The sequence below is a fragment of the Liolophura sinensis genome, chromosome 6, assembly GCF_032854445.1.
Source record: "Liolophura sinensis isolate JHLJ2023 chromosome 6, CUHK_Ljap_v2, whole genome shotgun sequence".
Lineage (NCBI taxonomy): Eukaryota > Metazoa > Mollusca > Polyplacophora > Chitonida > Chitonidae > Liolophura > Liolophura sinensis.
Window position 1 is genome coordinate 9,823,236 of NC_088300.1, and position 18,347 is coordinate 9,841,582.

The 18,347-nt window shown below is 40.2% G+C and overlaps 2 protein-coding genes across 2 annotated transcripts; one reads left to right on the forward strand and one right to left on the reverse strand.

The window, feature by feature from the left end:
* Positions 1-2,148: 2,148 nt before the first annotated feature.
* On the forward strand, positions 2,149-12,835 carry LOC135468279 (delta(3,5)-Delta(2,4)-dienoyl-CoA isomerase, mitochondrial-like). The gene is made up of 8 exons (XM_064746439.1): positions 2,149-2,301; positions 3,703-3,877; positions 5,975-6,063; positions 6,762-6,880; positions 8,918-9,031; positions 10,073-10,215; positions 10,816-10,966; positions 12,385-12,835. Exons 1-8 carry the CDS (start codon positions 2,244-2,246, stop codon positions 12,478-12,480), a joined length of 945 nt encoding a protein of 314 aa, XP_064602509.1. The 5' UTR covers positions 2,149-2,243; the 3' UTR covers positions 12,481-12,835.
* Positions 12,836-14,895: 2,060 nt separating this feature from the next.
* LOC135469022 (dynein regulatory complex protein 8-like) lies at positions 14,896-17,888 on the reverse strand. Its single transcript, XM_064747539.1, is given in 7 exon segments — positions 14,896-15,099; positions 15,731-15,840; positions 16,212-16,249; positions 16,251-16,292; positions 16,701-16,768; positions 17,412-17,501; positions 17,808-17,888. Coding segments are annotated over 7 exon segments (498 nt in total). The 5' UTR covers positions 17,842-17,888; the 3' UTR covers positions 14,896-14,983.
* Between the last annotated feature and the right edge of the window lie 459 nt (positions 17,889-18,347).

Genomic DNA, 18,347 nt, shown 5'->3' on the forward strand with positions numbered 1-18,347 from the left:
GATGAAAAAAAGACATTCAGTCAATTAATCAGTTGGTGGATCTCTCAGCCCACCATACAAATCATAAATAAAAAATCAACTTTATACAGACAGACAATTTTAATACATAAAATAATACCAAAAATATGAGGAATATTAATTATTTGGTTAGAAAATATGAGTTTTACAATATTTTAAGAAAAGTAGTTCAGAAAGTTCACTTGTAAACCGATGCACGTTTTAGCATTTGCACTGCGCATAAAAAGGGAAACCAAAGAAGTAATGGTAGTCATTTCAGTTTCATATTTATGGGCTGACAGTGTTACTATCACAAGGTGAAATTTGATGACCATACATTTATAGTTTTGCAAGGTACATACAGTATGTAGATTAATTCATGGGAATCGTCAAAATCTGCTGCTGAAGGAAAGATCTGCCGTTGTCAGGAAAGTAATTCTAACTGAAGATTGAATCTGTCAAAAAGTAAAGGAAACTGGTATGCGTTTAGAGATGATAGAGTTGGGCAACACCTGTATAATTCCATTCACGCTGTCTCCAGTCACAAAACAAACATTCACAAATGCTGCACGCGGATTTAGTAGGTTTCCGCAGACAGATTATTTAGCTTGTTTTATGTACCGTATTCTCTATCTGAAAGCAGAACGGTCATCCACATAATAAACATAGGGCAACAATTAATTGTCTCGTTCATTCAACTTTCTTGATTCGGTCATCAGCCTGACAGAATTATATTAGATTATGGTCAAAGGTAAGCAGGGGTTAAGGTTGCGGGGGTAAGGGAGGGGGGGACAAGTCCCCCGCACGAAAGGCATGGCTATTAAAACAGTTGAAGAGCATTCAACTGTTTGACCCGATGTTAATGACGTGTATTTTACACTGTAAGAGTTGAATGCAAATTTACAGCCTGACGCACTGTACATTCACAGTAAATCGTGGTGTAAATATTTTACACCATTTTCCAGCGCAATTCTGCACCTATGTTGTGTAATTTTACTATAGTCGTTGTGAATTTACAGAATTGACTGTAAAACTGTAGCGGTTGGACCATTCACAGTCCACTTTGTTTTAAAGGTACACAAGTTTTCTTGGTAGACATGCAGATTTTGTTAATTTGCGATGGAGTGAACTGATTATTTACAATGGTATATGTGGAAATACGCCCCTGTACTACTATTTGGCATTAGATATTAAGCAGCACATCTACAGTCTACAGTGAAAAAAACTGGTCACAAAATTGCCAGCACTTTTCACTGTAAAATTACAGCGAGATTTGTTACAGTGTAACATGAACAAACCTAAGAGCAAATATTCAAATATGTGTATGCAGAAAATTGAAAATGCTGCCAATCTACACTTCCTTGGAGCTTCCTTTTAACAACCGCAGCACTCCGTTGAATCAGGCTAGGGTTAAAACTAAGTCATATAAAAAGGGAAAAGTGGCCAACTTCACTCCACCGGTCAATTTCAACCCACCGGCCAATTTCACACCACTGTACCGTACCCGTTAAGTGCAGACAACATAGAGGTTTTAAGGCTTAGAAAACTTATCCAACGTTAGAAACAAAAACATGGAAACGTAATTAGTATCTGTTTCAACACATTGGAAACATTTATTCAAATACATACGGAGTATTTGGTTTTTTGAGAGGGGCGGGTTGGTCACAATCAAGAACTTTTTTAATTACAGATGTTGTTATCTGCATTACTTTAGTTAACCCAGTACAGTAGCCTTTTGAGAAACAACTGTTTTCTGCCATCGAGGACATTTATTTTCCACCAAGACACTTACAGTCAACGATCGAAATCCGTTATCAGCTTTGGATGCCCAGTGTTGTTGTTCAGTCTTATTGCTTTGAACAGAAAATTATCCAAATAACATGTGGTAATTTTAAAAAATACAGCCTACATTTAATTCAGTCAGCTTATAAGTATAAATCTTTGGCTGTTAACCAGTATCCATTTGACATGTTGTCAAAAGTCTAAAGTTTGGGACGAGGGTTCTCATTGTCCGGCGAAGATGAACAACAGATGGAAACGGGCTCCTGTCTGCGTCTGGCAGAGAAGTTAGGAAAAGGGGCAGATAACGCTATAATAGACTGATTACCTCCCTTGTCAGAAACTGGCCTTTGAGCTCTCCGTTGGCGAGAATGACAGGACGGACAGATAGCTTCAGATAGTTGACCGGTAAATGTGGATGCCAGAAAACAGGAAGATAAAGAGCACGAAGCTGAGCAAGTTCAGTAATGTCACACATCTGTCACCGTGTCCTTTCACACTGCCGATCTTCCCATAAGCTTGCAAGTAAGGCGATATTAACCGTAACTTGATGACTGATGTGGCAATTGTTAGAAAATGTGCATAGCTTGATTTTATTTCCGTCCCATTAAGCAAAACGTAGGCTATATTTTACACAGCACAACAAGTTGAACGACCAATCCATCAAAATAATTCTCACAACACGTAGAGTTCACAACACAGTTCATGTGAAGTCAGTGCACTAATTAAATCTTTTCTAATTACATGGCATTATCTTGTAAGACAATAGAATGGATAAGAACATGCAGAACTTTATAAATTTTAAACTCAATGGCACAGACAATGACAGAAAACAAGCCTTGTGCATCCCGCTATAAGGCACCCTACCCACATTTTTAGAAATTTCTAACAATTTCAGAACAGTTTTAGATTATTCATCCAAAGTGTACGATTTTTGTCAGACACATGCCATTGTCTTTGAGCAGATTTAGATTCATCGTAATCACCGATACTGATGGTTTTATATACCAGTATGTTGTATATACCGCATTCAAAGTTTAATAACCATTAATTTGAGCCTTTTATTGTCATGCTATGTTTAGCAGAAGCCAAGATGTGGTCGAAAAACACAGTTAATGTACATGATAGCCTACTGCAGTATGGTTCTGGGTAGGGTATAATGACCTAATGAAAAGTTTTCATGCAGTCGGCATTTAAATATCCACATTGGTACCCTCTTATCCACATTTTCTGCCCATCTGGGTTTTTCATCCCTTTATTAGGCCATACCCTGTTACTGTTTGCTAGGCCTTCTGGTTGACATGGTTGACATGGGTGTATCATGGTATTTCCATGGAGTTTCCTCTCACAACAGGTGGAGCTAGTGTGACATAGGACTTGCACGTCACTAGTCTTTTGTTGCTTGATGCTAAACATATTGTGTGCTTTGGTTTCATCGGGGACGTATTTGGTCTAACCACTGTGATGTCGCACTGTTGATGCTGCAGTGGAATGTCACTAGGGTCACTAAAATGACGTAATAAGTACCACTTCGGACTTCTGCGGGTATCCCATTAAATAGCCCTGCAGAAACTCAGTGATCCCACTGATCAGAATGCTGAATCGTGATAAAATGACAGACTAAATTAAAGGTACATTTTATCTCTACTGCACTGGTACCAGGTTTTCTCCACAGCTCCAGTATAACCTTAGGTGGAAAAATGGGTTCAACAGGAAAATAGAGGTATGTGGTAGTCATGGATGCAATATGACTATGTGTTTTATAGTTCTGGCTACTCTGGTGTCAGAACTATATAACACAGTCATATTGTTTAGAACTAGGGTACAGTATGTGGGTCCTTGGCTATATAGTGCATGATAACCTCCACATACATATCAGCCAGTAACTTTCTTATTTTTTTTTATTATTATTGTACATTGTTTCAGAACTGCTGACATGCCATCAGTTTCCATGTAGTGGTCAAATTGTCCCAAGAGCCATGTCTTCTCAGACACAGTACCAGTTCCAGACTCTCAAAGTGTCCCAGGTGAAGGATTATGTCTCACAAGTAGAACTGAACAGACCAGAGAAACGGAATGCCATGAACCAAATCTTCTGGGGGTATGACCTGATGTTTTCACACAATACAGTTGTCTAAAACTGAGTGTCTTTGGTGTGTCTGAAATAGTGTCATTCCTTGTAAACTAGTGCTCAAAAGAAAGTATACAGCTGTTTGATCAGACTTCAAATAAAAACGGAAAGAAATATATTTGAAATTATTTTTAATTCCATAAGAATATTCCATTTCACCTGAAATGTCCATACATACAGTTCATTAAATGGTGAAGGTTTGGTTTTGATGGTCAGTCAGTCAAAGAGATGTGGTGTCAACAGAACATTTACATTTACACATATGTCATTCAAATCATGCTCAGTAGCGAGTGTGGCCTCCATTGGCATTGATGCAGGCCACAACACGTCGCCGCATTGATGACGTCAGGCGTCAAATGACGTTAGGTGTGATTCATTGCCATTCTTGTTGGAGACACTCTTCCAGCTGTTGAACGGTCACAGGTGGCACTGGCAGTCTTCTGACTTGTCTGCCTAGGTGGTCCCACATGTGCTCAATTGGATTGAGGTTGGGTGAACATGCCGGCCATGGTAAGAGATCGATGTTGGCGTTCTGTAGAAAGTTGTTCGTCAATCTTGCAGAATGAGGTCTTGCATTATCATGCTGGTACAAAATTCCTCTTTGCTGTTGGTGGATGAATGGCACTACAACCGGTCGTAAAACTTCATCCGTGTATCTGCGAGCATTGAGGTTCCCATGAATCACCACCAGCCTCGTCTTCAGATCGCCGCAGATGCCTCCCCACACCATCACACTACCACCTCCAAACGCTCGAACTTGCTGAACGCAATTTGGCACCAAACGTTCTCCTACACGCCTGTATACCCTAGCCCGACCGTCATTTTTGTACACGCAAAACCTGCTCTCGTCGGAGAACATTACCCATGCCCATTCACGCCTCTGCCAACGTAGAACGCGCCTGGCCCATATCAGCCGACGACGTTGATTTTGAGGCGTCAGATAAACTCCACAATACGGTCAACGTGCCCTAATACCGTGTTGACGTAGTCGACGGTAGACTGTGTGTCGACTAATCGGGTGCCCTAGTGCCGTCGCCGCCGTTGACGTTGCCGTTACGTTCCGATTGCGGAGGTGAATGGCCCGGATGTGTCGATCTTCAGTGGGGGTGGTGACGCGTGGTCGACCGCTCCTAGGCCTGTCGGATGTAACGTCTGTCTGCCGGAGTCGCTGCATAAGTCTGACGATAGTTGCTCTTGTGCAACCAAAGGTTCTGGCAATGGCGGTGTTGGTCGCTCCTTGCTGGGCCATGCCTACAGCTCTCTCTCGCTCAACTTGGCTCAAACGTGGCATACCTCTGGTGTTTTTCTGACGACTGTGTTCCTAACGTTTCTCGTCGACTCATTTATACCGCCAAAATGCACGTTTATGTCGTGTTACACGTGGAAGGGCCATTTTTCGATTTTATGCTAAGTTTAGGCAAATCTTGCTTTGTTGGGCCAGTTTGTTCCCTGGATGGATCGGCGTTTACACGGGTAATAGGGCTCATCATGGATAATTTCTCAATTTTTTACTTTGCGCGATTTTTATGTATTTGTTTTGGTGTATACTTTCTTTTGAGCACTAGTTTATAATGTTGATTACAGTCTCCAGGTTATACTCATCTACTAATTTACATTTAAATCACCCCAAACTTGCCACATATTATACCATTTGTTATCATAAATGCATTGAAGTGTAGCAGGCATTCAGCACTATACTGTACAGGAGGTTGGAGTTATGCTTGTGGACAGCCATTTGCAGCAAATAAATGACAAAGTCTTCTGTTACAGTATCTCTTGACAAAAGCCTATCAAAGACATGTGTATTTGGCGACAAATAGAACTGGGCCTACCAATTTTGGATGCTGTAATTTTAGCCTGTACCAAATGAACTGTTAGACACAAATGGTCTAATATTTTAGGAGTTATTCTATTAAACATTACTAAATAATGATATCAAATACATGGTCACCTAATGTGGTTATTATCCAGTACTGGGCACCATTAAATGTTAACGATCTCACTAGTCTGGCAGGTGTAACCCAACCTGTGTGCAACCTATTGGCAAGTGGTTTGTATGTTTTTTAGGGAAATGGTGGAGTGTTTTAACCAGCTATCAGCAGACCCGGAGTGCCGTGTGGTTGTGTTGACAGGGGCAGGGCCAGTGTTCACAGCAGGTCAGTACAAGCTACATGTGGTAATTGTACATATATGTGTGACATTCCACTCGAAACAAGCACAAACCAAAAGCTAAAACGTTGTATCAAGTATATGTGCAAGTATTTTCTTCACAAAACAACCCAATTTTAGGAGAGAGCTCCTGAAGTTTCTAGAGCATTGGTGGAGATGCGAGAGAGCTCCTCGGGATACTCTGACTGGTTAAAATTTCTGGTGTCTTAGCTAAGATGCGAAAGAGCTCCTTGGTATATTCTGACTGGTTGAAGTTTCTCATGTTTTGGCCAAGATGCAAGAGAGAAAGAGAGCTCATCAGTGTGCTCTGACTTGTTGAAGTTTCTGGTGTCCTTGGGCTGGATGCTTCAGTGAGTCAGCACAGTAAATATAACAGCAATGTGAGCTGCTAGAAACAGACAGGATATGAGTGAAACCATACAAAGAAAGGAATGCTTCTAATTTTTGCCATTTTTCTGCATGCACTTGATTGTTTTCACACTTGTGATCATGCAGTTTTGTGAAGTTATGTGCAAATCGTTAATTAATTCATCAATGAAATATGCCTGTTTTGCACCAAGGTGATATATGGATTAATTGAAGAATCATATAGCCCTTGTGTTTGAGACATTGTCAAATATGTGAAATATTTCTACTTTTCGAAAAACCATGTTCACAGTGAATTGTTTATGTGGCTGTGTTTTAGGGCTGGATCTGTCTGACTTGAACTCGGTGGTCCCACGGGAAGATGACATTGCCAGGAATGCTATGGTAATACGCAGACATGTTAAACAGATGCAGGAGAGCTTCAATGTCATTGAGAAGGTCAGTGCTTTATTAGCATCTGTGATCATTTGTTCTGGATTGGGCATATTTCCATTTTCTTTAAGCATTTCAGGTACATCTTGGAGTGTCTGCATTGTCCTAGACATGGGACTGTGTTATTATGGCCAGTATGTGCCATGCATGTTACATGTTCACTGACAGTACTGAAGTTAGCATGACAGCAGAATACACAACAGACTGTGGCACAAGTCAGGAGATTTGTGAGGTTCATATGCCCAGTACTGGTGGGTTCTCTAGGCTCTGATCTGGGTCGAACACCACGTTTACTCAAACTGCTGTTTGTGTGGATGACTTACGGAATTGCATGGATGGATGCAGGGTCTTGCTGTGTCCGTCAGAAGGGCTCTTCTTAAAAACCAAATGGACAAAAATTAAGTGCTTGTATTATTAAATTCATTGCAGGACTACATGTAACTCTCTGCTAGATGTCAGTGATATACATGTTATAATGTGTACAGAAATAGCTTAAAATGGCTGAAAATACCTTTCCAAGTGAAATGAAAGAGGATGTGACAAGCACTGAAAATCTACCAAATGACTCCCAAATGTCATATTTTGCTCATCTTATTTCATATCTGACTCACTGTGGGATTAATCATATCCAGGTTTAGGTTACCTGGGGATAATGTTTATTTATTTATTTATTTATTTGATTGGTGTTTTACCTCATACTCAAGAAAATTACCCTTATACGATGGCAGACAGTGGGAATTAAGTCACAAGAACAAAGCATCACATCAAGGCATCGGTAAATATGTATAAAGGTACAATTCAAGCTTCTCCTTACAATGTGTATTTTGTATAAACAACAGAAAAGTCTTATCATGATATGGCTGGGACATTACCTGTTCAGGTGCACAAAGAGGAGTCATCACATGATGTGGGACATTACCTGTTCAGGTGCTCAAAGAGGAGTCATCGCATGATATGGGACATTACCTGTTCAGGTGCACAAAGAGGAGTCATCACATGATGTGGGACATTACCTGTTCAGGTGCACAAAGAGGAGTCATCACATGATGTGGGACATTACCTGTTCAGGTGCTCAAAGAGGAGTCATCGCATGATATGGGACATTACCTGTTCAGGTGCACATAGAGGAGGCATGACATGGTTGAGGCATTACCTGTTCAGGCTCTAAAAAAGAAGTCATGTTTGGAACATTACCTGTTCAGGTGCACAAAAAGGAATCATCATGTGGTTGGAACATTACCTATTCAGATGCACAAAAAGAAGTCATGTTATGCTTGAAACATTACCTTTTCAGGTTCACATAGAGTAGCCATGGCACGGTGTGGAGCATTATCTGTTCATGTTATCAAACAGGAGTCATGACGTGGTGTGGGACATTACCTGTTCAGGAGCACAAAGAGGAGTCATGACATGGTGTGGAACATCACCTATTCAGGTGCACAAAGAGGAGTCATGACATGGTTGGGACATTGCCTGTTTAGGCTAACATAGAATAGCCTTGACATGGTGTGGGGCAATATCTGTGCAGATGCACAAAGAGGAGTCATGACATGGTGTGTGAGATTACCTGTGGAGGTGCACAACAAGGTGTTTTGATTGGTTTGGGGCATCACATGTTCAGGTGCACAAAGAGGGGTCATAACATGGTTGGGACATTGCCTGTTTAGGCTAACATAGAATAGCCTTGACATGGTGTGAGGCAATATCTGTGCAGATGTACAAAGAGGAGTCATGACATGGTGTGTGAGATTACCTGTGGAGGTGCACAACAAGGTGTTTTGATTGGTTTGGGGCATCACATGTTCAGGTGCACAAAGAGGGGTCATAACATGATGGCAAGCATTGTGATGGGTGAGAACTGGGTCTGTCTGTGTGACAGTGTAGATGGAAATTGGCTGTCAAAATGTATGTGACTTATGCACTTGTAAAAGAAGCTTAGTGAATCTAGACATGACACGGCATACCAACCATAGGTATCACAGTGACATCTGTTGTTTATAATACATGACTGGGTTACAGTTAAATCACACCTGGTATTTGCAGTGTCCTAAGCCTGTGATAGCTGCCATCCACGGACCATGTGTGGGTGGAGGTGTTGACATGGTAACAGCCTGTGACATACGCTACTGCACTCGGGATGCATGGTTCCAAATCAAGGTAAGTGGTTCAGTTGATGCAATGGCAAAATGATCTTTGCTGAGGCCATGGCAAAGTGCTCTCTTGACTTAATGAGATGTCTGCTAAGGTCATGACAAAAGGATCTCTGCTGAGGCTATGGCAAATGATCTGTGCTGAGGCCCTGGCAAAATGATCTCTGCTGAGGCCATGGCAAAATGATATCTGCTGAGGCCATGGCAAAATGATATCTGCTGAGGTCATGGAAAAATGATATCTGCTGAGGCCATGGCAAAATGATATCTGCTGAGGTCATGGAAAAATGATATCTGCTGAGGTCATGGCAAAATGATATCTGCAGAGGTCATGTCAAAATTATTTCTGCTGAGGTCATGGCAAAATGATTTCTGCTGAGGTCATGGCCAAATGATCTCTGCTGAGGTCGTGGCAAAATGATCTCTGTCGAAATCAAGGCAAATTGCTGAGATCATGGTAAAATGATCTCTGCTGAGGTCATGGCAAAATGTAATATGCACCTGCAGCATGGCTGAAAAAGTTGTTAGTTCCTTCTAAATCTGAAATCTAAATCTGGCGTCTTCTTGTAACTTTAAGACTGAATGTTGTGTAAATGCTATAGTCACATATGTAAGTGGTGCATTCAAGTAATGATATAAATTCCAGAAGAAAACTTGAAACAAACTGATATCCTGTGGGTCTACCTAATGGTTTCCTTTGACAGTATCTTGCTTGCTTGGCCATTATATCTTCATTTCATGCTAATTTCACTTTGTGTTATTGTGCCAAAGCATGGCATGTTAACAACACATGGTTACAGAAACCAATGATGGTCTTTCGTGGCTCGTGCATTTCATTGTTGTTGTTTCATTGGTAAGTTTTATTACGTCTAAATTTATCATTAGCTCAAGGAGACGCATATTGAAACTTATTATGTAGAATAAACTTTCCACTCTAGTTATGTAATTTTGTTTTCTTTTAGTAAAATCCAGCTTTATTTTATGGGATGAAGTGGAATTTTGTGTTGATGTGCATATAATAACCCAGTAATGTTTTGCCTTTGGTCAGGAAGTAGACATAGGTATAGCTGCAGACTTGGGCACTTTACAGCGCTTCCCCAAAGTGGTGGGTAATGACAGTCTGGTGAGAGAGCTAGCCTTTACAGCCAGGAAACTGATGGCTGATGAGGCTAAGCAGTGTGGACTTGTCAGGTGTGTACAATATAGTGGAGATCAGTGTAAACTTTGGACAGTCCAAACATAGACATCTCTTGTGCATGTTTATGCAAAATAAAATGTGAAACAAGAGCGCTCCCCAACACCTTTTCTGTCTGTTGTCCCCTCTGTTATATGCTTAAGCTAGCAATTTGAAATTTCGTTCTCATCGAATATGTGACACCTTTTTGTGTTCAACAAGTGCTAAATAAGCATTGCAGGAATAAATTTTTGGTCTTCTGTGCGGAAAGAATGGAGAATTCAGGCACTATATAAGTAAACAGAGAGTAAGCCCTGAACTACTGGGCAATTGGTGCTTTATAACATGGTTAATGGTGTATAGTAACTGTTATTTGCTATTCGGGGGCTTGTAATGACTCTTTACCATTGCAATACAAGTGTTATTGTCATTTGTGTGGCATGATACTGTTTCTGGTTCTGAATTCCTCCCTCAAAAAGTTTTCAGGTACAGTCAAAGCATAGTTATTTTTCAGTTTCTAAGAAACTATTCAGTTTGTTTTCTATAGAATATCAGTGATTTAGTCTCAGCCTGTCACTCTTCACTCACTTGCCCTCTCAATGTGTCCTGCCTTTCAGTTTGTTATTCCCGTCTAAGGAGTCCCTGTTAGCAGGTGCCCTGGAGACCGCTACAATCATTGCCTCCAAAAGTCCTGTGGCTGTGCAAGGATCAAAGGTGGCCATGGTCTTTGCCAGGGACAACTCAGTACAGAACTCACTTGAACAAGTGGTAAGTAGACACAAGGTCTATGCCAGGGAGCAAGTGGTGAGTAGACGCATGATCTATGCCAGGGTGTGGCGAGTAGACACATGGTCTATGCCAGGGTCAAGTGGTGAGTAGACACATGGTCTATGCCAGGGCCAAGCAGTGACTAGAGACATGGTCTGTGCCCGGAGCAAGTGGCGAGTAGACACATGGTCTTTGCCAGGGTCAAGTGGCGAGTAGACACATGGTCTATGCCAGGGTCAAGTGGTGAGTAGACACATGGTCTGTGCCAGGCACAGTGGTGAGTAGACACATGGTCTGTGCCAGGGCCAAGTGATGAGTAGACACATTATCTGTGCCAGGGCCAAGTGGTGAGTAGACACATTGTCTGTGCCAGGGCCAAGTGGTGAGTAGTCGTATGGTCTGTGCCAGGAGCAAGTGGTGAGTAGACATATGGTCTGTGTCAGGAACAAGTGGTGAGTAGACACATGGTCTATGCCAGGGTCAAGTGGTGAGTAGACACATGGTCTGCGCCAGGCACAGTGGTGAGTAGACACATCGTCTGTGCCAGGGCCAAGTGATGAGTAGACACATTATCTGTGCCAGGGCCAAGTGGTGAGTAGACACATTGTCTGTGCCAGGGCCAAGTGGTGAGTAGTTGTATGGTCTGTGCCAGGAGCAAGTGGTGAGTAGACATATGGTCTGTGTCAGGAGCAAGTGGTGAGTAGACATATGGTCTGTGTCAGGAGCAAGTGGTGAGTAGACATATGGTCTGTGTCAGGAGCAAGTGGTGAGTAGACATATGGTCTGTGTCAGGAGCAAGTGGTGAGTAGACATATGGTCTGTGTCAGGAGCACTGTGTAAAACAAATCGTGAGTTGACAGTTGGGCATAAATCTTTAGTGAAAAGCATGGTGTGTTTCCATATATTCAAATTGTGATTATATTTCACATTATGACATGACATTTATCACTGTCTTTTTAATCTTGTCTGTTGTTTTCTGTGATAATTCTTAATGGCAAAGAAAACAGTAGTGTGGAGTATAGACCATTAATCACTGTCAATAAAAATAGTTCGATTTATTTTTTCATAATTTTTCGAACCTAGTAAAATGCATTTGAAAGTTTGGATTCTACTGTGGCCTTTTCTGACCACATTGAGAACAATGTTGTCACACTTATCCTACACAGGCTGCTAGATGTCATCATTCAAAATGCATATACATATAGAACTACAAGTGCGTTCGCCGAATGGACCCTGAAACAAACCTTTTCAAGCAAAAATATGGATGTGACTTCACTACAGACTTCTGTGAAATATGTTTTAAAACCATTTTACTTGCTTGGAAAAATTCTTAAAAAATAAATTGATCTATTTTCCTAGACAGTGTTCAGTTACAGAGTTTAAACCATCCATTCACTACTGCATTCTTTTTTCCATAGGCAATGTGGAACCAGGGCATGCTACTGAGTGAAGATGTGATTAAGGCAGTGACTGGACAGATGCAGAAAGAGACCCCTGTCTTCTCCAAGTTATAACACTGGGAATCAACTGAAGCCAGGGTCAGATGCCATGTACGTGTGGGGCAGGGAAATGCATTGTTCTGATTGATGGTGATTTACTGACCAGTTCTAGACAGCTGACAGTGATTAAGTTCTCCATTCTAGTGGATTCTAAGTGCAGGATTGAGCATTGGAAAAATTTGAAAACATCAGCATCAGCATTGAGAATCAGGAGTATAAAGGACTTTAATGATTTTTTCTACGATAGATTGACAACTTTTACTGGACAAGAAACCAGTCTCACGTTTCCAAAAGTCTTTGTAAACAACTGTGTGGCTATTCATGTTCAGAGGCCACCAGTCCAAGGGGTTATTTTGAGGTGTAGAAGAAATTGCGTTGATTATATGTACATGTATATACTGGAACCCGGATTTATGAGCAAATAACTATATTGTATGCTGGAGGCTGGTGATACAGGCAGAGATGAACTGACCAGAATGATCCCTCCTATGTGGCTGTCATAGGCTGGAGGATAACTGTTGTGAGTAGATCCATTACATGTGGTGGGGGTCTTTGTCATCAATCTGTGGTAAATGAAACAACCTTCTGGGCTGAGCATTAGGACAAAACTGCACTGAATTTGTATTGTCAGACTTCTAACTTCATCGCCAGTGAGCCATAAGAAAAAGATGAGCTAAACTTTAATAGTGATATCGCAAACCTGAACTTGCACTGATCAGATATCAGTACAGTTACTGATGTATGTAAATATCCGGGAAAGGTTAAACTGAGAACAGCGCTGCCTGAAAATTACTTGGTGTCTTGTGGAAATACTATATATATCGTTTCAGAATTAGAATAAACAGAAAAAACCTTTTTCTGTAATATACGTGTGTATGCTTGTATCTATTGTGATTTACCATGGCTACGTGTCTAGGAGGCATAGCAAAGATCTGCATCATCTTATGTGTTTCCGGACAAGGTGTCTTTCTGCAGCAGAGCAGGTGTATTTGTGGAGAGATCTTCTGGTCAGTGTATGCCAACGCGAGGCAGACCATTACTTGCCTAACCCATTATGCTCTATGCAAGTGCTGAATCGAGGGAAGTACAATTTATTTATTCTGTTTTTATTTGATGTTATATGTTGGACCGGTACTCAAGAATATTTCACTTATACAACAGCAGCATTAAGGTAGGATTATTGCGAGAGCTGAGAATGGTGAGGTATCATGAGTAGAGAGAACGTGTGTTCGATGTCAGGATAAGGTTTCCTGTTTAGCTTCCAACTTCTTCACCCTTGTTATAGATACAGGATATTGCCACTTTGTCTGAAGCAGATGATGTGTACATGTAGCAACGTCGGATGTCAAGGCTTTCATAGTGCCTCAAGTTTTTTAGTTGAGCTGATTTGAGATCCTTTTCAAGTAATAATTGTGGCTGGAACTCAGTAGTGGCTATATCTCAGATCTTACTGTGAACTTTTTCTGTTCTGTTTTTGTACTCTGCATTTATTAGTTAAAATGCTGGCTCCCCCTCAAGGTCTTCTCTTCAAATCCAGCTCTTGCAGCAGTGGAGTTAATACCAGAGGTTTGTCAGGTACCTGGCGAAAGGCAAGTGGTTTCCTCCACCGATCAACGTGACAGTCGTCCTATAAGTGATAGTTCTTGGGCACAACATAAGACACTGATTAAATAAATATGTAAATTATATTGCGTATGTTCAGGATCCTAATTAAAAACAAACTAACTCTGTACGTCCATGCATCTCTCTGTTTCTCTCTGACTCTTCCTATTTCTCTTACAATTCTGCAACTAGTTTCCATTGGTTGGTTTCCATGTTAATAGTGATACAGTGTACCCCAGCCTATATTAATCCATGATAACAGATGACCCTTTACGATCAATTACTCCAAATGCAAATCTACGGCATATGTATGGCATGTTCGTGTCCAGTGTGTGTTGCACATCATACGTATATGTGATCTGAAGACTCCTTCGTCATCATATGACTGTAAAGTTAAGTACAACGTTAAACCCTAAGCACTCAATCATTGTAGAGATATGGAGTGCACTCAGCTAAGGGTTACTTAACACAAAGTATGCTTCATGAAACTGAAGCGGTCTATAATATTGTTTTGTCACTTCACAGAAGACCAGGGTTCATGACAACACAAAATCCTACATGGGGTATTTTGCAGCTATTGTGAGTCTGTGCAGTTTTGATGAAATTTCCTAAGTAAAAAATCCAATCAAATACCTACATGTACCTGTAAGTAAAGGTATTGAACCATATTATATCAGTCTGCTGTAATGGCCATTGGAACAATCCTGTACATAACTGGACATCCCAATACTCTGTGAACACTCCTTAGTCAGGTATGTCCATCTTTTGCTTCGCAGATCACAGTCTACACCATAGCCACTTGATCAAGTTCAGTGACACAAAGAAGAATAAAGTCTCCAATGATATTTGTTACTATATATTTACATTTTATATTTAAATTACAGTTATGTACAAATTGCATTTTTGGGAACATATGTTATGTTTCTTCAACTGCCATTAATGAGGCATAGTCTTTGTAGAGAATTGTGCCTTTGTCTGGGTCAACAGCTGCTGACAACATTTCTTCCATTTCCTCCTGGGTGAATGGTTCACCTGAAAACAAACAGCACACATTCAGCTCAATTCATCAGGTAGCTCACAAACATGATTTTTTACTCTGGACAAAACTTGACATGGTCATCATGAATAAAATGTTATAACATGCACAATATACATTACATGTGTAAGGATAAAATATAAATATCCAAAGGAAAAACGGCAGAGCGCAGCGACACTTTACTCAAAATAAAGTAGCTTTTAACTTGACATCTTTAATGGAACAGAAACTGAACACAATTTTTTCTTTTACCATCGTAATTTCCTTATATTTTTTGTGTTTCTTTACAACTTTTGTACAACAAGCCCCTCTCAGCCATACGAACTGACTACGGTGGCAGTCATGGCTCGGTTAAACAAGACAAAACTCCTAGGTGATTAATAATGTGTAAAGGGGCAAAACGTACTTTCAGTTGTCACAATATTGTTGTGTAGATAAATTACATGAAGATCTGAGTTAACATCAAAAGGGACTAAACCATAGATAAAATACATGAAAATTTTTGAAATCAAATTGTTTCCGGGTAAAAATGATAATCATAATGATACTTTTTTTAAAGTATGGAAAGTGAACCGTATTTCTGTGCTGTATGTGCGGAGCTGTTTAGCAGTTATGTCCGCTGATTACCTTCTTCTGTCATGTATTTGGTGAGCTCTTCCTGGGTAAGGTAACCCTTGCCTTCACTGTCCAGCACATGGAATGCCTTCAGTAGCTGATCCTCGGGGGACGGCTTGTACCTGCAAACAATGTCACCAGCACTATGATACGCAAGCCTTACTTTTCATTACATGTAAAAGGACAGTATATGCAAAGATTTCAGTTTTGTTAATCTTCATGTTTGTTTGCATTGTTACAGCAAGTGCTCCTTGTTACAGCCCAGTATAAATTTCAAATGCTGTCTAAAATAATACATGGATGATGCTTTTAAGACACTACACCCGACACACCCAATCAGTCTCAGTTAAGCATACCACAGAGTTTATAACCAAGGATAGACCTACTTTCTTTTTAAAGTTATTTCTTCTTTCAGTATAAATCAGAAATCTTTAGGAGCAATAGAGATGCTGTTCACAAAACAGTCACAATTTGCTTCAGTTTTCAGACCCACCTTCGTTCAAGTAATATTTTTGTCATTTTGGGGAGGAACCTTCTCAAATCTAATGTAACCAGTTGGCTCTTCCTCTTCTATCTGCCAAAAAGAAAAAAATAATATTCAGCAACTGTGTACTATATCTAAAATTATAATATTTAGGGATGAACATAGGTCCAAAACACATTCAGTGACGTTACAAGAAAATGTGGAAGGTTGAATATCATTTGCTGTGCGTACCTCACATTTATTTGAAACTAAATTCAGTGTAATGTCAGAAACAGTTTCACTACTACAGAACTGCTGGTACAGTGGTGTTAATATCTTAAAATATGACTTTTTTCTCGTGTTGCTTTCACTTGAAATGTTATAAATGTGTAGCAGAGAAACAGTGTTGAGTCATTATAATGTACATGTACAACTGTACACAACATAGTAGAATAAGCACTGATGAGTTGACACTATACTGACAGGTGTGACAGCAATAACAAGTTAAATGGTTCTTACTTCAGCCAAAATATCATGAAGTTCACCCTCTGTTGGACAACATCCCAATGACCGACGATTGTTCCCACCTCCCTATGGAACACATTAAAAGTTATTAATATCAGGCAAACATTTCAATATATAGGTAATCAATCAAGGATTTTCTAAAACTTCTGAATAATCAATCCAGTGTGGTTCACAAGCTAAACATGAAATGTGTACTGTTGTCCAGAAGAGCATAAAAATTGGTGTAAAATAACTGGCCCTAAATCAAAACATCATCTAAGGCATGGCCATCTACATATATAACTCTTGTGAATCCTTTGTGGTGTTAAGTAACAAAAACAATTGTGAATTTGTTACCCTGTTGCCAACAAGGAAAATCTTAAACAATGTGTTTATTTTCCTTAAGATTATTCCGATCAGTAACCAAATAAATTTGTATATGGCACATCTGGGCCTGATAACAAACATTTTTCTCTCATATGAGAGTGTGAAGTAGATCTAAATAAACCCGTTTATAGACCCCAGTAACAGGATATTGGCACCAGTACCAGCAGGCAAGTATTGAATTTTATTTAAGCAAAAGTTCAAATGACTGTAGATATTACAGCAAACCAAACCTCTGATAGGATTGTTTGACATGGATTTGATACATTTTTGAACATAAAATGGCTGAAGTCATTAAGTGAGTGTCTAAATAAGATGAGAGCATGGTACATAAATGCGTACGGTACCTGACATCAACAGTTTTGTTTGATTCGTGGTCGAAAATGTCAAAAGCATCTGTCACTTTCTTCTGCAATTCTGCGACATATGATTCTGAAATATGACAAAAGATTGTATGTATGTTCGCTTTTGACAATTTGGCAACAATTATTTTGGTTAAGAAAAAACAATATTTATCTCAGAAAAAAACCGTTGCTCTGGTACCGTCCCAGCGGCATCAGAGCTTGCATGTAAGAGGACCAGTCAACTAGTCCATTTTAGGCGATGGAAATCGGCTGGGGAATCAAGAAGTCTAAGCAGTCATGTTGTATTTCACCAGATTATGTGCATATTTATCAGAAATAGTTGTTTTTACTTCATGTTTTACTCTTAACAGCCAGGATATTACAAAATACCGACCTGCATTTTCCTTCGTTTCCTCCGTCGTCGCCATGTTGTATATACTGGTTGTCGCATGCGAAGGCCCGCGCTGTCATAAGTCTGCCTCTGGCAACGGCGCAGCCAATCAACTGGAAGCTTGCAACGTATTGAATATTCATACCACGGGAGGCGTGTCCAAACAAGTAATCTACGCTGTTCCCACAAACGATCAGTCATAGAAAAAGCAAGATATGTAGTTTGTAAACATTCATGTTGGATACTATTGGTTGTTTTGTAACAAAATACAGTAAGCAGACCTTCTGAAAACGTGCATTATCACCTCCCGGGAACCATATACTCGAAAAAATATTATAGACTAATATTAGGCCTAGGAAAACTACCTACTTATGTACCTCCCCACAACAACGACATATGCGCCCAGGTTATCACCCAAACCATGCTAAATTTGGTACTTGAGTAAAGCCAAATAGCCAAGGCATCGATCCCAGTGGGCCTTTTTCCCTGTCACGGCAAAGCGCCGCTGTTTCAATTAATCCGATCGATATATATGAAAACAGT